Here is a 24,142-nt window from a genome sequence, read left to right on the forward strand (position 1 = left end):
TCTCCTAGGACAAACTCCGATCCAATCTCAAATGATGCTAAGCTATAGGAAACAGCAATACTGTTTTGATAAACAATATTATTTAGTATCAATGCAAACCTACTAACTCATTACCAACTAGAGTTCCACGACCCCATACCTTCGCCAAATGATTCTATCTTTTACAACTGCTGTATTAGTTGTGTTTGTCATTAATTATGCAAATAAAGTTATATATAAAGAGTACAACAAGGGGTATTCTGTATCGTCCAAGGTGCAGCCCGACTCGCGGAAGGGCCAGGACCGAGGGCGGTGCACAATACACTGTGCTGTATTTTATTCATATCATGCCAACCCGAGGAAACTCAAGTTTATCGAAAGAAAAGAGCAAAAGACGTGACATTGACTAACATCACGGGAACAAATTTACATTTGAATTCAATTGAATACAAAAGAACCGATGACATGACAGTTTGGTGTAAGAACATTCGTACAAATTTTTGCCAGCTGCACACGCTAGCAGGTTCGAATCGATCTGTGTAGCCCAGGGCCATACGGTAAAATACGGACCAGTTGGAACACCGATATCAAATGATATACAGTCCTGATAAATTTTCAAGAGGGATTCCCCCAGACTCAATACATTATAGTCCACATACTCAATACCCAGACTCAATGTATTCTAGTCTACATTGTCATTGTCCTTGCGTAGTGTCATAGTCTGCATCAGGGCTCTAGCCAGCGTCCGTTTTTCCGTTAATTGATGGAAATTTGCTGCGTGTGACGGAAAATTTTTTAAACCAATCCGTCAACCTTGACGGACAAAAATTCTTGGTGGAAGCTACAAGCGGCTTGGGGACACACACTGTTTGTCTTGCTATTGTTATGATTGTTGACTTGAGTGTGTCGGTGCCCTTTCGCATACGATAATCTCATTAAAAACCCGCTTTTCAAGGTCTCAGTTCCGTCTTTCTAACTTAATTTTTGCGGTTTTCGTGACAATGAGAATTGGCTGACGGAAAAAAATTTCGAGCTGGCTAGAGCCCTGGTCTGCATAGACTGACTGACAGTAGTAGGTGGCAAGACTTACCTTCAACATAAGGCTCCAGCGCCCTGGGAACCAGCGTCTTGGCGATTTTCAGGTTCTCTGGGGCACACTTTCCCGACTCCAGCCCGTACGCCATACCCATCCGCTTCAACACCTCGATGTCATCGTGGATCTCAAACGTGTTATCGAAGTTAAACAAATATTCATACCTGGGAGGGAGAAATGTCTGTGTTAGTGTCTTCTTTTAACATCCACAGCTGTAAGTAAGCAGCTAGTTAGAGCATGTCTTATCATTCAAAATATAGGACTTAAATTTAAACTTTTAGTTAGAATTGTGTCCCGTGAGGTCTAGCAATTATTGGACTTCATATACACATACCATACCTTATATCTTACAACTTTGCAATATTCATAACCGCGAACACAGATAGGCTAAGACCGAACACAATACCTCCGTTTATATAATAGGTAATGACAATCAGATGACCTATTGTTGGGATGCTACAGTTAATAACTGTTTTCTTGCTGGTGTTACCTACTGTTTGTGGACTAAGACTTACTTGTCGTTGGAGATGCTACAGTCGATGACTGTTTTCTTGCTGGTGTTACCTACTGTTTGTGGACTAAGACTTACTTGTCGTTGGAGATGCTACAGTCGATGACTGTTTTCTTACTGGTGTTACCCACTGTTTGTGGACTAAGACTTACTTGTCGTTTGAGATGCTACAGTCGATGACTGTTTTCTTGCTGGTGTAACCTACTGTTTGTGGACTTACTTGTCGTTGGAGATGCTACAGTCGATGACTGTTTTCTTGCTGGTGTTACCTACTGTTTGTGGACTAAGACTTACTTGTCGTTGGAGATGCTACAGTCGATGACTGTTTTCTTGCTGGTGTTACCTATTGTTTGTGGACTAAGACTTACTTGTCGTTTGAGATGCTACAGTCGATGACTGTTTTCTTGCTGGTGTAACCTACTGTTTGTGAACTTACTTGTCGTTGGAGATGCTACAGTCGATGACTGTTTTCTTGCTGGTGTTACCTATTGTTTGTGGACTAAGACTTACTTGTCGTTTGAGATGCTACAGTCAATGACTGTTTTCTTGCTGGTGTTACCTATTGTTTGTGGACTATGACTTACTTGTCGTTGGAGATGCTACAGTCAATGACTGTTTTCTTGCTGGTGTTACCTACTGTTTGTGGACTTACTTGTCGTTGGAGATGCTACAGTCGATGACTGTTTTCTTGCTGGTGTTGACGATGATGAAGGGCAGCTGGATGGCAGAGTTCTGGTTGGGCGGCCCCGTGCCCGCCTGTTCCATGCGCTTGTTCCTCTGCACCAGGTTTTTGAAGGCGATTTGCTGTAGTATAAGCTCTTGTAGCTGCTGCTGCTTCTGCTTGATCCTGTCTATCCGCCGCTGCTTTTCAAGCTGTAGGGTCAACACAACAACAAACTTTCAACAACAACGTTCTCCTTACATTTTCATTGGCAGAAGTTAGTAAATAAATATGGCAGGGTTGGACCAAGTCCACTAGCCCTATTGTCCCGGGCAAGTGAAATTACTGATCGGGCAAGTGCATGTCTTACCCCACTTGTCCGATCAGGCAAGTAAGATTTTTCCATCAGAGAGATTTTGATATACTTGTTACTTTTCACAGTCAAAGCAGCAAGCATTGTTCAACACATAAAAATAGAGCCATCAATAAAAGAATTCCATTGATGGAATTGAAAGAATTCCACTGATGGAATTGAAAACACTTAAGTGAAAAAGTTAGTTCAGACAAGTAAATTTACTTGCCTGATAGGAGAAGTGAATTTCAGAAAACTTTTTCCAACGATGCATCATGGCATCCAATTTAGAACCTGGCACTACTATCTGGATGGTACCCAGGCTAATGATATGTAAGATTGATGTTCAATAACATCAGAGGGGTGTATATTCTATTTTCATTGAATGATATCTATGATAGTTGCTTGTAATCAGAAACTGTTGTATGTTAGAGTCATTGGCAACATAAGCAATGTATAGGTAGGAATGTCACAGTTGCACTGCCTGACCTCTAGGTTCTGACACTCCTGTGCAGAGTTGGTGGGCAGGCCGATCCACTTGATCTCTTTCTTCTCCTTGGAGATGATGTTCATGGCCATCAGCACGTTCAGGGCGTCGTACACGCGTCTTCGGATGTTCTTCTGGTCATACGCCTGGAGGGAAACACGATATACACGTTAAAATACTTCCCAAACCATCTCCTTTTCTCTGGCCATAGGCCACACAAGTTTTGCCCAAACACTGCAGCAGTCCACTTGTCACTTTATCAATTACCATGCACTTTCCCAAATGCTGAGTTGACAAAAGCAGTGTATACCATCTTTCAAAAAGCTTTTTGTATGATTAGGATGGTAATTGAACTCATGACCTACAGCATACTAGGCGAGTTTTAAATCTCAACACACTGCAGCACCATAAATTATTGCCATCCTCCAATCTCCTGCGACATTGGATTTTTGCGCCATGGTCATAATACATCTTGTTAAATGAAATACACATTGTTCATAACTAGAAAGGCCACATTGGCAAGCAAATGCACAATATTTCCCTCTGAACGATCCCATATGCAAGAATAGCCTGATTAAATCTCGCTTATAGCCGCCCGGCAAACATCCGCCGGCCGGGAGGGGCCAGTTACAGCCCTGGACAGCGGAGTTTGTGTTACACAGACTAATGCGAAAATCGATTTGAAAATAAAATGCCAAAAGCACCCTTGGCAAGTAAATGATCCCCGTAACAAGTGTGTACTGTTCCAAAGGAAAATGGACTCTTCAATATTCCTAAAAAAGGAGGAGAGAGCAAACTACTCACATTTCCTATCTGGTCGGAGGGCGACAGGTGCCTCTGGGGGTCGCTGAACTCCGCCACTAACTCGTCCGCGACCTCGTTGTACGATGTGGTGCCTTTCCTCTGGACCTTCTCACACACCTTCATGGAGAAATGTCGCAGACCCTTCCCTCCCTTTTCTCCCTTCTTCCTTTTGCTGTAAAACAACACAACACTTATTACACCAACATCATTGAAGAGGTTCATCAGCAGGGCTCAAAATTCATTTTTGATATTAGGTGCACTGGTGCACCCAGCTTAAAAAATTGGGTGCACCAAAAAATATTTGGGTGCACCACTTGAACAGGGGGGAACAGCATGGTAGACAACTCAGAAACTCGTGTCTGTACCCTCAACCCAAGGGCACAAGGCGATACACGACGAGCGCCAAGCCTACACTGGCTAAACTACTCAGTGAGGACCTAAAGAACTGATCTACTATGTGTACTGGACAGTACTAGTAAACTTGTTCAGAGACCGACTTGTACATAAATTGTAATAGCAATAGTCCGAAAACACCATATTTTGTGTTAATTAGTAGATGTCATTTGTAAATATTGTGATCCTGTGAACCGTTATATGTATTATTGATAACGTTGTGCTAATTTTACTGTATGAGTCGGCGCAATTCAGTTGTTACTGCCAAGCCGATGTTGTTTTTTATCAATAATAAACCATTTACTACTTGAATTTAAGTAGAATGTCAGAAAAACCTAGCAACAAAACTTAGTTACAAGCTATCAGATTCTTAAACAAGCACTATGACAGACATTTTTATCATCTTTATCATCTGGATGTCAAGAATATAATGTATACTAGTATACTTATATATTTACATAAATAAACGTAAGAAAACATTTGAGTGCACCCTGTGCACCCACAGAAAATAATTGGGTGCACAGCTCCAGTTTTGGGTGCACCTGGGTGCACATGCACACAGTATTTCGAACCCTGATCAGTCACGTATGCAAACAGTTACAACTGAGAACTGAGACTAGGTCATTCCCCTGACGATGATGTGCTGGTAGACATCGAAAATTTAGGAGGTATGTACTGTACCTTTACAAAAACAGTCATTGATTGATGAAAATTATTATACCAACAACTCAAAGATACAGTCAAACCTGGCCAAGAAGACCACTCAGGGGAAAAAAATAGAATCTGGTCTATGTAGACAGGTGGTCACTACAAACAGCATTCCTAAAGCTTGTGTCAAATGGAAAAAAAAGTCATCTAAGGGACCAGCAAAATTGGCCAGGTGGTCCTTTTGTGGAGGTGGCCACTTGTACGGAATTGACTGAATCAAAATATTCAGCTAGTTTAACATGTCAAGACCTGACGGAGAATATAGTTGAGCAGAAACTTGTACATGCAGTAAAAGTCCCATGAATAAGACCATGGCTATGATGTTACCAGACGCGACTTCAGCTTTAAACGGTTTCCACCCCCCTTATTGTTTGTGACCCATTGTCGTTAATCTTTTGTTGTTGAATCTGTCATTTTCGTCTTCAGGTCATGGATTTGTTTTCACAGACAGGACGGCATTTCTTAATGCCCCAACAAGCAACAAATTTCGTTCCCAGACAGAGAAATTGGTCCTGGAGACAGCACTTGATTTAATATATTATATTGTCTAATTGGTTCTAATACATTAGAATCTTTGATTGAAAACACAGCACTAATGGTTGATATACTGACCTTTCCGAGAAGTCTGCTTCTATGAAGTCATGAGTTCTCTTTCTCACCTGGCCCCTGAAAAAAGGTCAAAGCAAGGTCAAAACTGATCAAATAGAAACATGATAAACAAGATGTTAGTGCTATCTGAAGAAGTCTAGAAGTCCTGCTGCAGTACAATTGAAAGCCGCTGGGGGCCCATAATAAGGCCAGGCATGATGAAATGTAAAATCTTGACTGGTCAGGAATACCGGTATTCACCATTATCACAGCCCAGGTATGACATAAATATTACACTACCATCCCACTAATTCTTAGTCTGGGTACCATCCGGAAAGAAGTTCGCGGGCGTTTATATACAGTCGCTTCTCCCTCTGACATTCATTATTTTCTGTTGTTCCGTCTGGGATCCTTGACCACGTTAACATCTGGAATCGTCAAAATTTTGGACGAGGGCCCTGATTGGTCCCTTCACATAAGCGAATTAAGAAATGTGTTCACGTGCTAGTTCGAACAGGCGTTCCAATACACGAACACCCTTCGTCCGCTTGCAGGACGGACTGTTGTCATCGAACAAGCACGCTAGAATCAATTCCTTAATTTGCTCATTAACTGACGTTACAAACAAACGGTTTGAATGTGCAGGTCTCCAGACGGATAGCAGAAGCGAACATAGGATTGAACAACTACCTGGTGGTACCCAGGCTAGCTAATTCTTAGGGTACAAATATATCATAGGCCTTGCCCGAGTTGTATGATGTTTGGGTCTGTAATGACTGTACAGTTACACTACAGTCCTGCTATAGCGAGGTACATATAATAAAGGCCTTACCCGACTTGTATGAGGTTGGGGTCCGTAACAACAGTTGTGTACGTTGTCTGCTGCGCTCTGGCGGGACTCTGTTGTACTTGGACCAGCTGTGCCACGGGCGTCGGCCGCGCAGGGCTCTGCTGCAGGATCTGAAAAATTTTTTGCTGTTTTAAAGGGGATAAAAGGTTAAAACTAGAGTCTATAACATGTCATGTCAAGCAGTGTGGAGCATTCATTGAAAATTACAGCAGCAGTTTTTTACAATGACAGTTTGGAAAGATAGAAGCAATAAAACTTGTGTTATAATTGCAGATTTTAATGTACCTCATCATGTTACACTTATTACAAGTCTACAGTTTTTCAAATCTATGAAGATGAATATTATGATAAAGATACCTGGCGCCATGCAAAATTTATTTATTTATTTCAAATATTGCTGAACTTAAGGTTGGGAGGAAAGTTTACATTGCTGTCTCAGTTCATGGAGTAAATTTTTGACATTCAAGTTTTCCAAAAACCCTTTGCTTCTACGCCCCCAACACCTTGGCTGGAACCTCATCGCCACAAGTTTCCAAACAAAAAAAAATCCTTCCACGTCTATGTTTGAGAGCCAATGGGAATACATAACTGTCATTATTGTAGCCTAAGACATGGCATGTAGCCTAAGACACTATTAGGAAGTAGTTGGAAAAGGCAGAGATGTCCTTACCTGTGGTTGGACTGTTTGTTGCGGTGTTCGGTTGACAGCAACCATTCGGAGCTGCAAGACAAATAAAGGTTAAATTTCATCCAGTATACAAGATTTATATACATAAGTATATGGAAAAATGCATACTATCTTATAGAAATGATATCGGTCAAAGAATAACGAGACTCTTTTTACACAACCAATGCTTTATTCTCACTGACGTTTTGGTGACTGTCTGTCACCTTCTTCAGGGCAATTCTGACTGGTTCACATTGTACTGCAGGACAGGTGTCGCTGCTCACAGTTCATGCAGATGCGGTCACAAAATGCAAAGTATTTACATATGTACAGGCAGCTTTATGCCAAATATTTACAGTTCCGACCGCACTGTAACGCTGCCAAAACTAACGGTTTGGGCTGAGGTAAAAAAAAAGCCTGTACAGTTTAAGGCACACCAAGAGAATGTCTGTAACTTACCATAGGAGAGGCAGGCGTGTTTGCTGGCCCCAGGGTCTTGGGTAGAATTATGGTCTCTCCGATCTTCATGGGAGATGACTTCATGGGAGACACCGCCGTAATCATCGGGATGGTTGTCGTGTTTGACAGCGTCACATTCGCGACTGCGAAAGTACACATCGTTCTTGTTAACAACTCAACAGGGCATTGAAAACTTGAAAGCAACTTTCTGAAAAATGACACTCAGAGGGAATGAATTTCAAAATATACAGTTAATCTACTGTAAATCTTGAAACTTTTGTGGTGGTCTTATTCTAAGGTTTTGTATGGACTTGACATTATGTGTTTCTAATGTATTGCTAATGTACTAAAGAATTGTAGCAATCACAACAAATTTTAAACACTGCAAAAAACTCCTTTTCCCTCCTTCATGAAACAGTGAAAGAAAACTAGAAAGGCAACATCTTCAAGAAAATGCAAGATGTTTCCCTCTCAGTAATTTGCCACAATTGTACACAATACTTTACTAGGCTCTGAGGCGTTGCCAAAAAAAAAACAAAGGTGAGGTGTCGCCAAAATGACAAAGCAAGAAGAAGAACACTCTAGCAAAAACAGTATGTATTCTCGAAGGGAAACATAATAACTGTACAGTACCTTTTGTTGGTGAAGTGTTTTGGTCCTGGTGAGACCTGACAAACCCAGCCAGTTCACCATTGGTGTCTATCAGCCCAACCTATAGGAACAATGCAAGGAAATATCTGTCAGCATTCACATCGTTTACCAATAACAAATTCACTCATCATTCAGATAAGTCATCTTCATATGACATTTATGACTACTCAAAAGCATAGTAGGTGAAGTACACGTATTCGCAAGAGTTGCAATTCTACACATGAATATTTCCATGTATGAATTTAAGGATTCTAAAATAATCCAAAATCTTTTGAGCACCTTAGCCTCTTAATACATTATTGAAGCGAAACATTGCCAGTACAGATATATAGCAGAACTGCAGCTCAAGTTTCAGGTCCACCTCTGGACCTATTCCCAAAATGGATTTCAAGCCCTGGCATGTGTTTTGGCCCTGAAAGCTGAGGACAGGTCACCAATCACTGTAAGCCAAACATTAGGCAGGCATACCTCCAACCACCAAGGTTAACTTCCTTATTAGCATGTATTACACAATATTCTCTGTATCAAAGGGCTGCACTATACATGTACATGCATATGTTACTGTACGCAGCACACTGTAAAATATGCAGTAAGGCTCCACTTAGAGCTCATTCAAAAGAAACCAACCACATGTAAAAGTACTGACCAAATCAAAAACTAATCAGAAATGACTACCAAGCTTGTGTGCCCTGAAAATAAAATTCTATGTACGGTACGATGTATAGAAAATGATTTTAATGAAGTCTACATACTCACATATACCATGGCAACACGCTGTACCCTTTAAACTGGGCTGGGTTAAACTCATTACCATGGATCGTACCATTCATTACCCTGGATTGTACCATTCATTGGAAAGCCCAAATCTTTAGAGCCCTATCAATTCTTTACCATTGCTAAGTGGGCTTTCCTTTCTTTACTAAAATGTTTTGGATTGGTAAAGCATTTGTGTGATTTTTTTTCGGATGCAGTCTTTCCGAGAATGGTTGGTCCTAGTTGCAACGGTCGCTCCACTGCTAAGTGGAACTCGACACCGCGTACATGGCGGGCGGATCGGCGTTACCTGGCCAGCTTTGTCAGCGGACAAACGAACCTGATCCAGGGGTATCCCATAAACCCAGCTTAGGCTACTCAACAAACATTCATTAAGAACAAGCATGGCCGGAAGGGTGGCCTGATACTAGACACTACTAGGACACACACTGTAAAGTTGTAAAATATTCACAGTAGTTATATGTTCACCAGGGCTCAAAAAATTCATTTTTGGGATTAGGTGCACTGGTGCACCCAACCCAAAAAATTTGTTGTACCAAAAACAAAGTACCTCTTCTGAGCTTGAATCTGAAATGGGTGTTGGTACGGCACACCCAGTTTTGGAGCATCCAAAATTTTGATGAACCCAAATTCAAACTTCAAATTCTTAAAACAAGTAGTATGACATTTAATATATTTCTAACACTAAGATTTTGAGAATACGGTGAATGCTAGTATACTATGACATCCTTACATACGTAAACCTACAAAAATATTTGGGTGCACCCTGTGTACCCACAGAAAAAACAATGGGTGCACAGCTCAAATTTGGACGCACCAAGATGCACATGCACCAAGTATTTCGAGCCCTGCAGTGGTTAAATGTTCAAAAATTTTAATCAACTGTTTTGAGCAATATCTAGATTTTGTTTGACTTTCTAAATATTTCTACCATATACTAACAAACAGCTATCAAAAATAGAAATTAGACAGATTTTCCCAAAATGTCCCACCAACTTTTTTGCTACTTTAACTTGCTTATACTCTTTATCTATTCATGATATTACAAAAGACTACAATATTTTCCCACCTTCCACAAAACCTTTCTCTGCGATTATTTCTCATGTTCCGATGGGAAAGGCCATTACCCAGGGTTCACCTGGGGGGCAATGGCCCCATGGGATAGGTGTGGGGGGGGGGCAGAAAACCAGCCAACCAGCAAGGTCCTTCTATTTCACCTTTTCAGAATTCTGTCTTTCAACCTCAAACTACAAAACAGAGACATAAATTATAATGCCCTTGTCATACAAAAACAAATACCTTTATACTTTTTGAAGAATACGGATGAAATAGAGTTAATCAGTTAACTATGACACAATGAAACAATGTTAGATACACAGATTTTGGATAAAAAATCATTCTTGCAAAAGACTTCTAAAACCACAGTAAGAACTAAGATTTTTCTTCCAAACAACTCATGGACAAGGAGCAAGATACAATACAATGTAAAAAGTTTACAAATTACCAAATACCCTGTATTTGCCCGAATCTATATGACCTTCTGTTTACCCTAAATGCAAAACTAATTGTATCATACCTTACAGTTTTCACAGGAAAAGACAAGATTTCTTTAAAGCTTCTTCGAGCATGTGTTTGGGTCACTATTGCTAACAAATGTGGATGCTATAATTCAAATGGTTTAAATCCCACCACCCAGCCATGTGCTATTTATCAACCACAGACTCGCGTATTCGTCTGCAACAATACAACAGTAAATTTCACCACTGTGCCCTTTTCTTTGCCAAGACCATTTCACAAACACACACCGAAGATACACATTAACGACAAGAACAGCTGTGAAGCCAACAAAAAAGGGCTAATCGCAAAATACTTCAAGTTCAACAGTCAAGGATAGGAACACGAAAAATCAGACCTTACCTCTGCTACGTTTTTAAAGGTACAGAAAGGACCTCTGTGAGAAGAACAAACGTGAGGCCAGACTGGTCAGTGCCCTTGTCCCTAGCCAACACAATGGCAAGCTTACACATTGATGGAACAGTCTGGGACGACCGTGTATGGGAAGAATGGTCGTTCGCGGCATTGTGCCCTCCGCTATTTGTATTTCTAAGCGTTGAGAATTGACAGCCACTCTGTTATCAATGATCCTTTCCCGTTTTTACAATTCCCAAAGATTCGAACTAGCATCTATTTCAATCAGGAAAATATACAGAAAGATACGTCTACAATTTTCAGTAGAAATGTTATTTAGCAAACTTGAAACAGAGTAACACACGGCGCATGCTGTTGATGATTTCAATTAGTTCTTTGATTTATTTCGTCTGTTACTTCTGTCTGTTCAAGATGTATTCTGGCTGCTTCTGATTTTTTAACAGAAAAGAAAGAAATTCAAACCAATGTCCCTTTTACAGTTGTACTAACTACTTTACTTCATAATGTTTTTGTCAAAGGCTTGGCAAAAAAACGAAGCTATCCCTATACACTGTACCAGTCAACACTTGATAGCTACCTTTGTAGCCAGGCCGACTCTATTGTTCTACTGACCCCCGCTGAAAGAGTAGCTCCACCGAAAGGAGGGAACAAAAGAGGGTGGAGAGGAGGGCAGGGGGTATCCAGCCAGGGGAGTCATGCATAACAGCCGGGACAAAAAGTTCAAGGACATCATAACTGCCATAATTTAAATTTTCTCAGTCTTTTTAAACTGCTGTTTATTTTCTATAGCCATTTCAAATCCAAGTGTTATGAGTGTAATAGATGAAATCAAAAGTTCAAACATGATCATATTTACATGAAACTTAAAAAAGCTACATAAACTTTACCATTAGCTAAATCGGCACATAAAACTTTACCATTAGTTTAGTATACTGTCATCAAATTAGGCTTTTTTTTTAAGGAGTGAAAAAAAATACTAGTCCCATAGTATATGGTACTACTTATTTCAGGTAGAAAAGTTTCTTTTCGACCGTTAGCGTGAAGAATTTACAGTTAAGTTTTCCTGATGTTGCAGCCACGTTGCCACAGTAACATATGTTATGGGTTTTTTAAAAATCTACTGGTCACTACAGCTCTGTCCCTACATAAACAACAAACCTTAGGGGTCACTCAGTGTCCACTTCTTTCAATGGGTCAAAGTCCGTCAACTGCTCCGAGCTGCTGTGAACTTCCTGGGTTATTTTTTTTGTTTCTTTCGTTTTTTTTGTTCAGGGTCTGATTTTTGTCTGTCCGTACAAAAGGGCTGTTTCCTGTTGTCTCTGAGTTGATGGATCTGTCCAACATGACCTCTGACCTCCCGCAACATCTCGGGTCACCAGAGGTCACGGCATGGCCCCATTATCTACATGTCTCGCTGAACAACAAATCTGAACGATTTTCTGTGAAATTCTCCGTAAAAGCTGTTAGCCAAATGTAAGATGTTACCAAAATCTGTTTCTAAATCAAGTGGCTGTAGTTGGAGTCTCTGTAAGGTTAATCCCCCCCTCCCCCCCCTGTGAATGTATAGTAATAGTAAGGTCTGTTTGAAGAAACACACAACAAAGGCATGTCTGGACACATACTTTGAGAATCACATGACTCAAGCAATAGGAGGCACAACAAGGAGGTCCTTGGGACATCTTATGTTTTTCCGTACTGTAAATTTGGAAATTTTTGTTGTGCTTTTGAACTCGTCAATGCAAAACCAAAGTGTACTCGATATCTTTCTGGCACTAACTGGAAACGAAAATTCCGACTTACCCTCTACCCTACTCTATAGTATCTTCTGTTTGTCTAACTCCAGAATACTGAAAAACTCTTGGCTTTTTTTCAGTACTAGTACCATGAAATACAGGTGACGCAAACTTACAGTAGCATTCTAGTTTCTAGCCAACTGGGCTTTCCTGTGTATCTTCTGAAAGCTCTTTCACATTGGAGACATGCAACACTTAAAACTTACACTGGATTGGTATTTTAAAATACACAGTGGTTTTATGATCACCGTTTTCGCGACGACTGTTTCATCGCAAACTCAACACTACTGCAAACATTTTTCCATGGTATGTGGCTGCGGTATATGGCACTACTGCCTTGAAGTCATAACATGAATTTTCACGCTATCGCGGAATTACATCGTCACAAAATACATTTAAATACATAGTTTGAGGAATTACTTGCCAGTTTTTTAGCACTGAAAGAGTTTGAGTGACACCGAAAGACTGGAATTCAAATCAAATCAACCCTAAAAGCATTCAATAATTCCTACCAGTTATAAACTAAAAATAATGAACTTCACATCAAAAGGCTTTACTGATTCAAGTGCTTGTTCCAGATCAAAGCATTGTCTACTCAGGACCTATTGTTCACCTGAAGAATGGAAAAACAATACAACAACCCTCTACATAATGCATCCCCATGTTTCCTATTGTTACACAAATTCTGCTCAAGACAACAACAACAACAACGTGATCAACAAGGATGTGTTTACTTCTAATCCTTCTCTTCATCAGATGGATTGACGTGAAAATAACGACCTGCTCAAATTTGCATCAAAATAAGATGTACAAGGCTTATGAAAATAATACATAGGAAACAATTATCACCATTCCTTATACTTGGAAACCTCTGTTTTGTATTCTAAATGCTGTACTTTGCTATGAGATACAAACCACATTCCGTCAACTTGATATACCTAAAGGCTAAATAGTGCCTTTAAATAGTTCAATGTTAATGAAGACCTTTATTGCACATTTTTGCTCCACTGGGCTAAGTACAGGTCACATGATGGTAAGAATCACATATATGTAACAATGGAAACAACCATACACATCTATGTATGCAGATATGCGTCTAATCTATTCTAGGACATTCGACTTCCTCACAGCGAATAAAGGTTACCCAGCGGATAAAGGTGAACTAGTGTTACATACATGTACCATCATAATGGCAAAATTCCCTCAGAATCAAAGTCGAAAGTGGCTAGAACAATACACGACCAGTGTGCTATTGTGGGGCCATATGCCAATACATCCTGAGATGGGTGCTGGCAAGGGCTTGTTTTATTAGTTCTATTACCAGTGACATTGTAGGAAACAGGAAGATACATGAATGACATGTAGAATCTACTTTAGTGTATCTGAGGAGGATGTTGACAGAAAGCTGACAATCTAAGGTTAATTACTAACTGGCTACAGAGAAGAATTACTCAGTGCTTAGGAGGCTCTCCTTGTGCCTTAATAATTAACAGCATTTCCTTGCACCTTCGTAAGGGAACAAAAGGGCCCATCTGAAAGAAGGGATTGCGACACAAAAGTTGGACTAAATTATGCAAACAGCTTGTGCAAAGTGAGAAGGGTCGCTCGTTGTTATTTGTAGGGCAAACCTATAGTATAAGGTGTGTGGTCTCTAGAAGTTTACTGAAATATTTTGCTGTGAAATTTCAGCTTTGTTGTCTTCTGCGCTACCTCTGTATCTGTAAACTGTACAGTAAAGATATAACCCTTTCCATACTGGCCTATACAACAAGGGCACAGGTGAGCCCATAGTACTGTAAATGCAGAAATGTTCGCGGTGGATTAATGTTCCAGTTTTCGCGGTGACCATTTCACCGCAAACTTAAAACCACCGCGAACATTTTTCTATTGTTGTATTAGACTGCAGTCTATGGTGTTACCGCGAACTTAAATCCACCGCTAAAAGGCCTTTTTCCCGCTACCGCGAACTTAAATGCATTTACAGTAAGTAGAGGCCACCGAGCTGTGCATGTTAGGTACAGGTACTTACCCCCCTCCCAACCCCCTTTTTGAGCTGCCTTCCATTAGTCTCCAAGCAGACGTTGGGGTAGAAGATGCAACATTTTCCAGTGCTCTAAATATTTTTTTCAGCCAGGTTGCACAGGCGGCAACCTGTGTCAAAACCCAGGTCCCGCCATCAACATTTCAGGTTGCCCTGCTTTAACGTTATTACTTTCTTCACATCAGGTGGGGGGAAAGTGGTGTCTCAACTGCAAAATTTCAGGTTGCGCAGTGTACTACCTGGGTTTAAAATTAAGTTGCGCCAAGCAAAATGTGGTTGCATTTGCAAGTGTGCAAGTGGGTATTTCAAGCACTGTTTTTTGACAGCCGAGTTTCTCTGTCAGATAACCCACCCATGTTTATCAGGAAGAAAGCATTACAATCTTCATCCAAGTATCTGCTTGGAGAAAGGTTGCAGTGCAACAGTGTCTAAGTCATTGAGTGGGTGGGATAAGACATACCTGTTTGTATAATAAAGTGGACAACATAAAGGAACTGCCAATATGTCTTGGCTATGTCTTAAGTCTCCCTTTCTTAAATCCTCACTCTATTTGCAATCTTAGTGTCTTCTTAACCCACAAGACACCTGTCTTCAAATCCCTACCAAATTTGGAAGATCATCTTGTGTCCTTTTGGTTTGAAGTATTTTACGCCCACAGTTTTTTCAGCAATGACGTAGATACAGTACGTAGGTTTTACAGCCATGCGCCAAAAAAATGACACACCCCTAGTTGAGGTACCGAGGTTCCAAATTCCTAGATAAATTACCAGAGTATCTTTTTTAGACAACATTCTTATGGCAGACCTCAAAATTACAATATCGTAAGAGGCAACACAGTACACACAGACAGAGCTTATGTAAAAGTATATAATAACAGTTATCAGGTAAATATATCCCTTCTATTACATAGGAGGATTGGAAAAATACATATCCCAGACACAAAAAATCTTGGGGATGAAAAACAAAGAACAGAAAGTACATTTTCCTCTTTCTACACATATGGAGAACTACTCTGCATAAATCTTAAATGGCTTATAAAAAGTCTGCCCAAAGAAATACTACCACGTAACATGATCCTAGAACAGTACCATTGGGTGAATGGCCTCTGACCGTGCTATACCTTTTTCTTGCCTACCCAAGAATAAGTATACATAAAGCCACAGTCAAACAGATAAACTCAAACACTCCTACACACCGTTATTTGGATAAATGGCATATAGAAAGTCTGCCCAAAGAAATACTACCACGTAACATGATCCTAGAACAGTACCAAAGGGTGATTGACCTCTGACCATGCTATATCTTTTTCTTGCCTGCCCAACACTAAAGTATACCTATAGCCACAATCAAACAGATACAGTCAAACAGGTACACTCAAACTCCTACACACACTTATTTGGTAGGCTTTAGTAGTGAGTGGGTGGGTCCCTGAGGGTGAAAGTCTGTGGTTACAACACACCCACTTTCTAACACACCCCCTTCAACCCAATGGTTTTCATAAGGACTTCCCTTTTCCTTTAGAATGAGGAACAGAAGTATCAGGTATCACAGTCCATATCAGTTCTTTCTCCGTGCTAAAAACACTGCCCCAGTCTTCAAACAAAAAAGGTAAAGGTCTTTCTAGGTGGCGAATCCATTGTGTCTAACTTAAGAATTGGAAGACAAGAGTCCAACCCTCTCCTTCCATTGCCTTTTTACCTCCCCAACCAAAGTCAGGTACCCACTTACACCTCAGTGAGGAGGGGGAAAAATAATGTGAACTAGCCTGCTTCATGGACTTCTGCAATGGAGAACCTTAGCCCATATTCGATCTCGGAAGTTAAGCAACGCGCGGTCCGGACAGTGCTTGGATGGGGGACCAACCAAGGATGTCCGGATTGCTGTAGCCTCACGAAGCTTTCCACGAAATCGTCTTCCGGGAGGGACGTAAAACGGGGGTCCCGTGCTCGGGGAGGTGCCTCGACCACGTTAAAACAGCCTCATTACCCTCACTTTGGGTACCTACTGGCTGCAAAATACACCCGATATTATTATTATTATATTTAAAATTGCAAAGCCCCCCCCCAAATGAACATTGTTGCTCCAGAAATATGCGAAGGAGGCATCACGTGAATTGGCTTTCTCACGGACACAACTTACACATGGCACTACTGGGAATCGAACCAGTGACTTCTCAATCCTGTGTCCACTGGCCGACAAGCTATATAACCACTAGGCCACTGACCTCAAACGTTATAAATTACATCATGCCTAATATGATGACAACAGTATCCCCAGAGCATTTGGACTGCTCTAATTAGACCTAATTCTTAGACGAGGTCATTGACCCTTGCTGGTGGCATGGCCAAATGTCACATACACAAAACATCATAACTTAAGTCTATAGACTACTATAGGCTAGCTAAACAAAGAGGTACAGTTTTATATGGGTAGGGCAAAGGCAACATACTTGAGTCTTGGGCAAATATCAGGTAGCTACTATCTTGTAGTTGCATCAATATTGAAGTTAATGTTTACTCCTAAGCTAAATTGAATCATTTTACACATGCCAATAACTATATAATGATTTGTAACTTTGTGTAGTTCACTATTATATGCATGCTATTACAATGGGCATATTTCACTTTCAGCTTCAAAGTCTATTGCTAAATTAACTATTAATAACTTGTTCAAATAGCTGGAATGGTTAATTTCTACCACTGAAATCGTTGTTCTCTTTTCCTCTTTCTTACACTCTAAACCTAAATCTAATGAAGCTTTAGTTCAAGTTGTAGTTTTAACAATATCTTCTAAGATTAACTTCAGGTTTTTATCATTACATTAAATAAGGTATATTTTTGTCAATCTTGTAAAGAAATTTTACATTTCTTAAGGAATGGCCACCCAGAATGTTTCAGCTGGATGGTAAGTACCATAAGCACTTGGAAGTGTGTATCTGCTTGAAGGCAGGATATCTTCCCTTCAAGTTTCACACCCTCTGGAATTAGAGGGTACTTGCGAAGGATTTTACACTTCGTTGATTTAAGATATCCTGGAAAATCTGCATTCTTGGCCATCTTCACATGCAATCCTCACCTCACATGCAATAGTTGTTAGAATATGGGACGAGGCCTTCTAAAGGGAAATAGGGTTGCTCAACTCACAAGGTGACGCATGACATGTTTAAATTCAAAATAGGACTGTCTAATTTGAAACGATATAAGGCAGTCATCCACAAATGACAACTAAAGCGAAGCTTGACGTCATCTAGTAGTTGTTTCAGCTTGCATTTCAGCCATGCACACTGGTTCGTTCCTACTCTTTTTGATAAGTGTGTGTTACATTTTGTTCTGCTACTAGACATGAGGCAAAATCTCCAAGCAGATCTTACGGTGGCAGAATATAGCATCAAAAAAGCTGGCAGCGTAGTGCAGCCGACCAAGGAGTGTCCATTTAACATCGTAGGATCTGCTTGGAGATTATGGGACTAATACCTGAAGCCCTCCCCCACATATACAGTGAAAAATTTCAATTCTAGTTCCCCCCCTCAACCTTGAGTCAGTGGTACAGGCGCAGTACAGGCCAAATGCTTGACCACAGGGGAGCAAATGGAGTGGCATACCCATAACTCATTCAACGGGTTGCAGTGCCACACCTTAGTCCATAAATTGTCTGTCGTAAATGTCAATTACATGTTCCCATATAGTCATATTAGAGTGGAGCCTCAAAATCGGTACAGCTATAGAACTTGAGACAATTGTCGAAAAGACTGGAGTTACTCAAGGTGCGTTTCGTTGAAAACACCACCTATAGCAAAGTGGCATAGTACTATTACTAGCTATCACTGCACGCAACACAAATTTCCAGGAATTTCTGGATCCTGGAACACCCATGAAACTTGACATGTCCGGGTCATGTCCATGATTACACAGAACTTTCAATGATTGGACAAGTCGGACAGGGAAATCTGTGTACACATCCTGGACATGTCAAGTTTAACTGGTTTGTTAGGGCCCATAAATTCCTGGAAATCTGAGTTTCCATGCAGTGCAGTGCACAGACATAAAGCTTCACCTCAATCAAAGAGGACTGCTGTACTTCAAATTTCCTACTGCCACACCCCCCACCCCCTCACAGGCCAGAGTTGACCCCTGACCCCACTACTGTGTGTGTGTTGTAACATGACCCAACCCCTTTCTGGGTTACTCTGACATGGCACCAAAATGTTGCCCCCCCACCCACATATACATGTTTATGGCATTCTGGTGGTCTCTACCAGCATTCTCAAAAATATGACACTTTGAAACATCCATATTACCAGTTTTGTGTATCTTTCACCACTGGTAATGCTAGCGCACCTTTATCCGTGGGGTAACCTATATCTGTTGCTTTTAAAAACAGGGTATTCGGGGATATCACTTCAATGGACATTAGTTTCAAATTACAATATTTTCAGGATATTGCAGTTTGAAACTACCACCCATCGACTTGCTGTCCCCAAATACCCTGTTTTGAATAACAACGGATATAGGTTACCCCACAGATAAAGGTGAACTAGCGTAACAAGCAACAATTTTCGACTCAAAAATTGTATGGTGAATACAGACCTCCTTGGCTATCGGCTCCAGTCCGCAGTCCTTGTAAATCTTTAAGAAGTCCTCCTGTACTTCCTTGTTGCCGTTGGTGACAGACTTGCCTGGGGTGTTGGGGGTGCTTTTCATTGGGCTTCCCTGGCCTGAAGAAAATATATGTACAACATAGTCATAAGAACAACATGTCAAAGTCTACTACATTAGTGTTGTCCTCTCTTTCAAGTGTCATGCACATGAAAGAAGATGGGGGAGGGCTCTTGTCAGTGCAGTTGGGGGGGGGGGGCATATGGTGTGATCTGAATCCCTTACAATAAGATTAGTGTCCGTACGTTGTGTTTCAACCAGCACAGAGGCTCTTTTGTTTTTTTGAAAAAAAATTTTAAAATGTGGGCTTTTTTGGAAAAAAGTGGGCCCCAAAAAACCGGAAAAGGGTTTTCTTAGGGGGTATAGTTAAAAAATTTGGGGGGGGGGGCCCAAAGACCCCCCTCGAAAATTATGTTAATCCCTCCCCTCCTTGTCCGGGAAATCCCCCTTAGGAAAGAACCCCCCCCCCCCCCCCCCCCCAAGCAGCCCCTTCCTTGTAAAAAAGTCCTGGTAAGAACCCTGCTATATTAATTCTATACAACTTCAGGGGTAGGGCCTCACTTCTAGTACATGGTCAACATTGTCTTTTTTTCTGGATGCATATGTCAACATCTGACAATAGTAAACACAATGTTGACCAGATCGTGAAACTAAACATTTTGGCATCTTATTATCTATGCCCAATTCATTAGCATATATCAAACATATATCATATCACCACCGCCCACACTGACATATCAACATCAACATGCATCGATGGAGTATAAACCAAATCATCAATCAAAAACGAAGTCATGATTGTAAATGCCACAAACAAAAATGGCCCTCACACAACAATTACTGAAATGGACCTAGAAGAAATTGGAGGAAACGTTTTTACTATGTCTGTGCTAAGATCTTAGTCTCACAAAAAATTCTTCACAATAGACAGACCAAGGACATGTGGTTAGAACAGCCTTGAGGCCACTACAGTGCCAGGTGTGGTGATACCATTGCTGACACACAGACAGACTAGGGGTTGGACACCAAGCCAACTTCTGTACATCAAAAACAATACTGTACCTGATACATGAAAAAAAAATGTTTCCTATAGTTATTGATACAGCATAAAAATAACATTCAATATTATAAGACCTATCCTTTTTTGTCCAGAGTATGCAGGCTGATATTGAGAAAAACCAAATAACTTACAGGGCACACACCTTCATAAATCATTGCTGCTTTCCCGAAAACAACAAAAGGGCCACAGAAAGAAAGGCCAGAAGCAGAACAATCTCAGTTTTTGTTACAGTAGCATAGTGCGCATGTGCCGACCATGGGCTACGGACACACACACAGACACACTCACAGAGAGAGAGAGAGAGAGAGAGAGACACACACACACACACACACTCCTCCAACCAAAAAATAGAACAGAACCCAAAATTAGGCCAACAACACATCTGTACCTAAATGAATGCCGGAATTCTCCGCAAACAATAATGTTATCAACTAATCCTTCCTAACTAACCCACATGTTAAGGCCACCTTATCTCAATCCTTAAATGTCTTTATAATTGTAACAACCACTGTTGATTTCCATGTCCTGTTAAGTCGTTAAACCCTGCATTTCCTGAGAAAGATAAGAACTTTGTTTTTGCCCAGTGATATAATGTTAATCTTTATCTTACATTTCATCCATTGTTACTCCAGAAGAGAGGTCAGCAAAACAACTGACACAAATGGTTAAATTTTTCAGAATTTTCTTATAAATTTGTTCGCATATCACCATAACACATTACAGGTGTTAAGTCATGCCTTATGTCTGCTACCACAAGTACAACTACAAATCTCAAGAAACAAGGTAATTATAATGGACAAAATCAGTTGTTCTGAACTGCGAAGTCACGAATTGTCAGGGATATTCAGAAACACTGAGGAAAACGATAAAGAGAGCAACGCCCTTCCTAAATCTGCTGGTGGTTTCTGTCAAACCAAATGTGACTTAACTGACTTTTATGTAAGTTGCAAGATCACACAACCTTACTTCAGTCACTTACAGAAAGGCTATGATTTTTTTGCAACAAACAGACAAAATTCTGTTTACCAGGGCAAAAAAGTGTATCTTGCATCTGTGACGTTTTATATGAATCTAGACCTATAATCTCTAAGCAGAGGTTTTGAGTGGGAGACAAAATGTCCAACTGTCAGTTTCAGCATTCTATCTATACATCCCGACACCTGTACACAAATTGGACATGACGAAAACGGTAATTTCTAAATTTAACGTTGCTGTCAGTGTCACATCACCCGGGCAGTCCATCAAAAATGTTGAAACCGTTCCCCCAACATCTGCTTGTGGATTATTTGTGGGGAATGGAGGGGGCCAGCCTGGCACGCAAACAGGGGACCCCATGGGCTGGAACTGGGGCATGGGTGGGGTGGGTCAACTTTCAACACCAAACACACGCTACCAAAATCACTATAACACATTTGTACATGGTTTACATACACAATCATGACTACAGACAGTTAGTGATGCATAGAAGGGATGCTAATTTTGAAGTTAAGTACATTGTTTTGATTAAAAACGGTACAATTTGAGGTTTAAGTTTTGTTGCCATGCTAGGAAGGGGGGGGGGGCAATTTAAATGGTCTCCATTCCGGACAAACATAAAAAAAGTAAGTATCCTTCTGGGGCTTGATTTTATCTGCAAAGCTGTTTTTCTGAAGCGAGAAGGATGCAAAATACATTGTTGCTTTGATGTGACTGTGATTTTTTGCAGATTTTGATCAAATTGACTGAAATTAGAGAACTCTGACTGGAACAACGGTGGTGAAGGCACGTGGCGTGACAGAGAAAGGATCTGAGGAGAAAATGATCACTGAAAGCTGATAGGGTTTTTACCTAACCAGGGCCTTCTGAATACAAATCAATCAAACAGAATCAATTTTTGCATCTTTCTTGTGATCATCACATAGAAAATCGTGAAATCGGAGTTTTGACAGTTAGTTTTTAAAAGCCATGAAATCTGAAGGCGAAAAAAAGTCCCAACCCCAACAACAAAAGAAGGGAGTTGTTTACCATCGTCCATCCAAAGGCTGGTCAGGGTCGCCCCCGAATTCGCCATCCTCGGCCGATCGGACGGTTAACAGTCCTGTGTAGTCTCTGTATCCCTTGGACCATGTAAATGTCCGAGTTAGAGCCCGAGTTTGTACTTATATCCACAGGTTCTCGACAAACAACTCCCCACCAACAAACAAGGGCTGGGAAGGTAGAAAAATGGCGACGAGTCGAAGCTAAACTTCCGCGGTTTTTCCGAGCTTCTCTCCCAAGATCTGCGTCAATCCTTTCCGCAGCTGTGACTCGAAACAGTCGCTGGTCCTACTTCCACCACCACATGATGAAAAATTTACATATAACCGGAGGAATTCCTGCACAAATCCTGAGGAAAATTCTATCAAATTCCAGTGTTTTGGAAGTGGATACGAGCTTGGCGGTGGCTAGCGCAGACGAGCGGTGATTGGTTACCGGTAAGTCACGTGGCCAACTCCCAAACTTTTGATTGGTCGAATTTCATTCATATGACCAAGCTTGGCGCATGCGCAACCTGAAGGAATTTGTTTTCCTTTTCCAGTGTTTTGTTTTACCTGTTTACTTTATGCAGATTTTGTTTATGATAGGCCACTTTGCAATGATACAGGTGTATTTCTAGACTTCTGGCAATTTCAGTGAAAAATTCACAATTTCTGGCAAAGATTACGGTGAAAATACCCTGCACAGGGCACTAATAAACAGGTTTATGTTGCAGCCATCAACATACCCAGCATGCATTGCTTGACAAGTTGCCAATCAAAGCTCCCCTCAGTTCAAAATGAAATAAATGATCTTAAATAACTCTTTAATATTCAAAAGACATAGCCTTACTGAACTTAAAGAAATGTTGGAACTAATTTGCAGGAAAATTCATCATTGCAAAAGTAAATTCAAAATAAAATCACCTTTCCCCAAGGCCAATATAAATGTACTCATTTCAACAGTCACCCAAGATAATTGATGAAGTTACCTGGTCTTTTTTTGGAGGCTATCAATTATTCAAATGGTTAAGAGACGAACATAGGTCAGGTATTAAAAAATCAATGAGATTCTGGCCATATAACTTGTCTAAAAACAAGGTTAACTTTCCACATACTGTAGTGTAGCGATCAGTAAACTGCTTTTCCTAAACATTTCAAAAATAAAATTTGTCACACTACGGTAGTCAAATAACTTAGGAATACTTTCAGCTACGCTAATTGAATCAAGGAAATATCTTGCCAATACTTTTCACAGACCATCAAAGGTTATCGTAATTTCATTCCTCTTTTCACGAAATAGCACTAGAATCTCATAACCAGGCATTCATATTAGATAGATAATTGGTTATCTTATCTGTATGAAATAAATCTCCCTCCTCTGTATCAATTAAATTGATTTTTTTCCTAATTATGTCCAAGAAAAAGAAGCAAATTCACTTTCAACATTTCAGACCGGGTCAATCAATCTGATGTCACAATCAATTTTTCAAGAATTTACAAAGTCTGTGGAGAAATTGCAAAAAGCCTCATCATAGAACATCATTTCACAGCCCCTTCCAAACACTGATATAGTAAAATCATAAGTGTCCTTTTAATATTTGTCAGACATTCTGTCCTTACATTAATTTCAAAAACAGAAAGAAAGCCCAACATTTCCTGGGTGTTTATAAAGAAAAACAAAAACATGAGA

At 40.5% G+C, this 24,142-nt stretch overlaps 1 protein-coding gene across 3 annotated transcripts in view; it reads right to left on the reverse strand.

The window, feature by feature from the left end:
* The window catches only part of LOC118427249 (transcription factor Dp-2-like), a 27,722-nt gene extending 4,821 nt beyond the window's left edge, over positions 1–22,901 (reverse strand). The window contains exons 1-11 of one of the 3 annotated variants that reach the window (XM_035836907.1): positions 22,460–22,901; positions 19,327–19,454; positions 8,186–8,264; positions 7,553–7,695; positions 7,097–7,147; positions 6,409–6,536; positions 5,601–5,654; positions 3,888–4,059; positions 3,086–3,229; positions 2,236–2,456; positions 1,070–1,236 (exon numbers count right to left, since the gene is read on the reverse strand). In XM_035836907.1, the coding sequence (XP_035692800.1) occupies positions 1,070–1,236; positions 2,236–2,456; positions 3,086–3,229; positions 3,888–4,059; positions 5,601–5,654; positions 6,409–6,536; positions 7,097–7,147; positions 7,553–7,695; positions 8,186–8,264; positions 19,327–19,454; positions 22,460–22,505 (1,333 nt within the window). In that variant the 5' untranslated portion in view covers positions 22,506–22,901. Of the gene's footprint in view, positions 1–1,069; positions 1,237–2,235; positions 2,457–3,085; positions 3,230–3,887; positions 4,060–5,600; positions 5,655–6,408; positions 6,552–7,096; positions 7,148–7,552; positions 7,696–8,185; positions 8,265–12,064; positions 12,232–19,326; positions 19,455–22,459 lie in introns of those variants that run through there. The other 2 variants (XM_035836906.1, XM_035836908.1) reach the window with 2 other exon arrangements.
* Positions 22,902–24,142: the final 1,241 nt, after the last annotated feature.

The sequence above is a fragment of the Branchiostoma floridae genome, chromosome 12 (genome assembly GCF_000003815.2).
Source record: "Branchiostoma floridae strain S238N-H82 chromosome 12, Bfl_VNyyK, whole genome shotgun sequence".
Lineage (NCBI taxonomy): Eukaryota > Metazoa > Chordata > Leptocardii > Amphioxiformes > Branchiostomatidae > Branchiostoma > Branchiostoma floridae.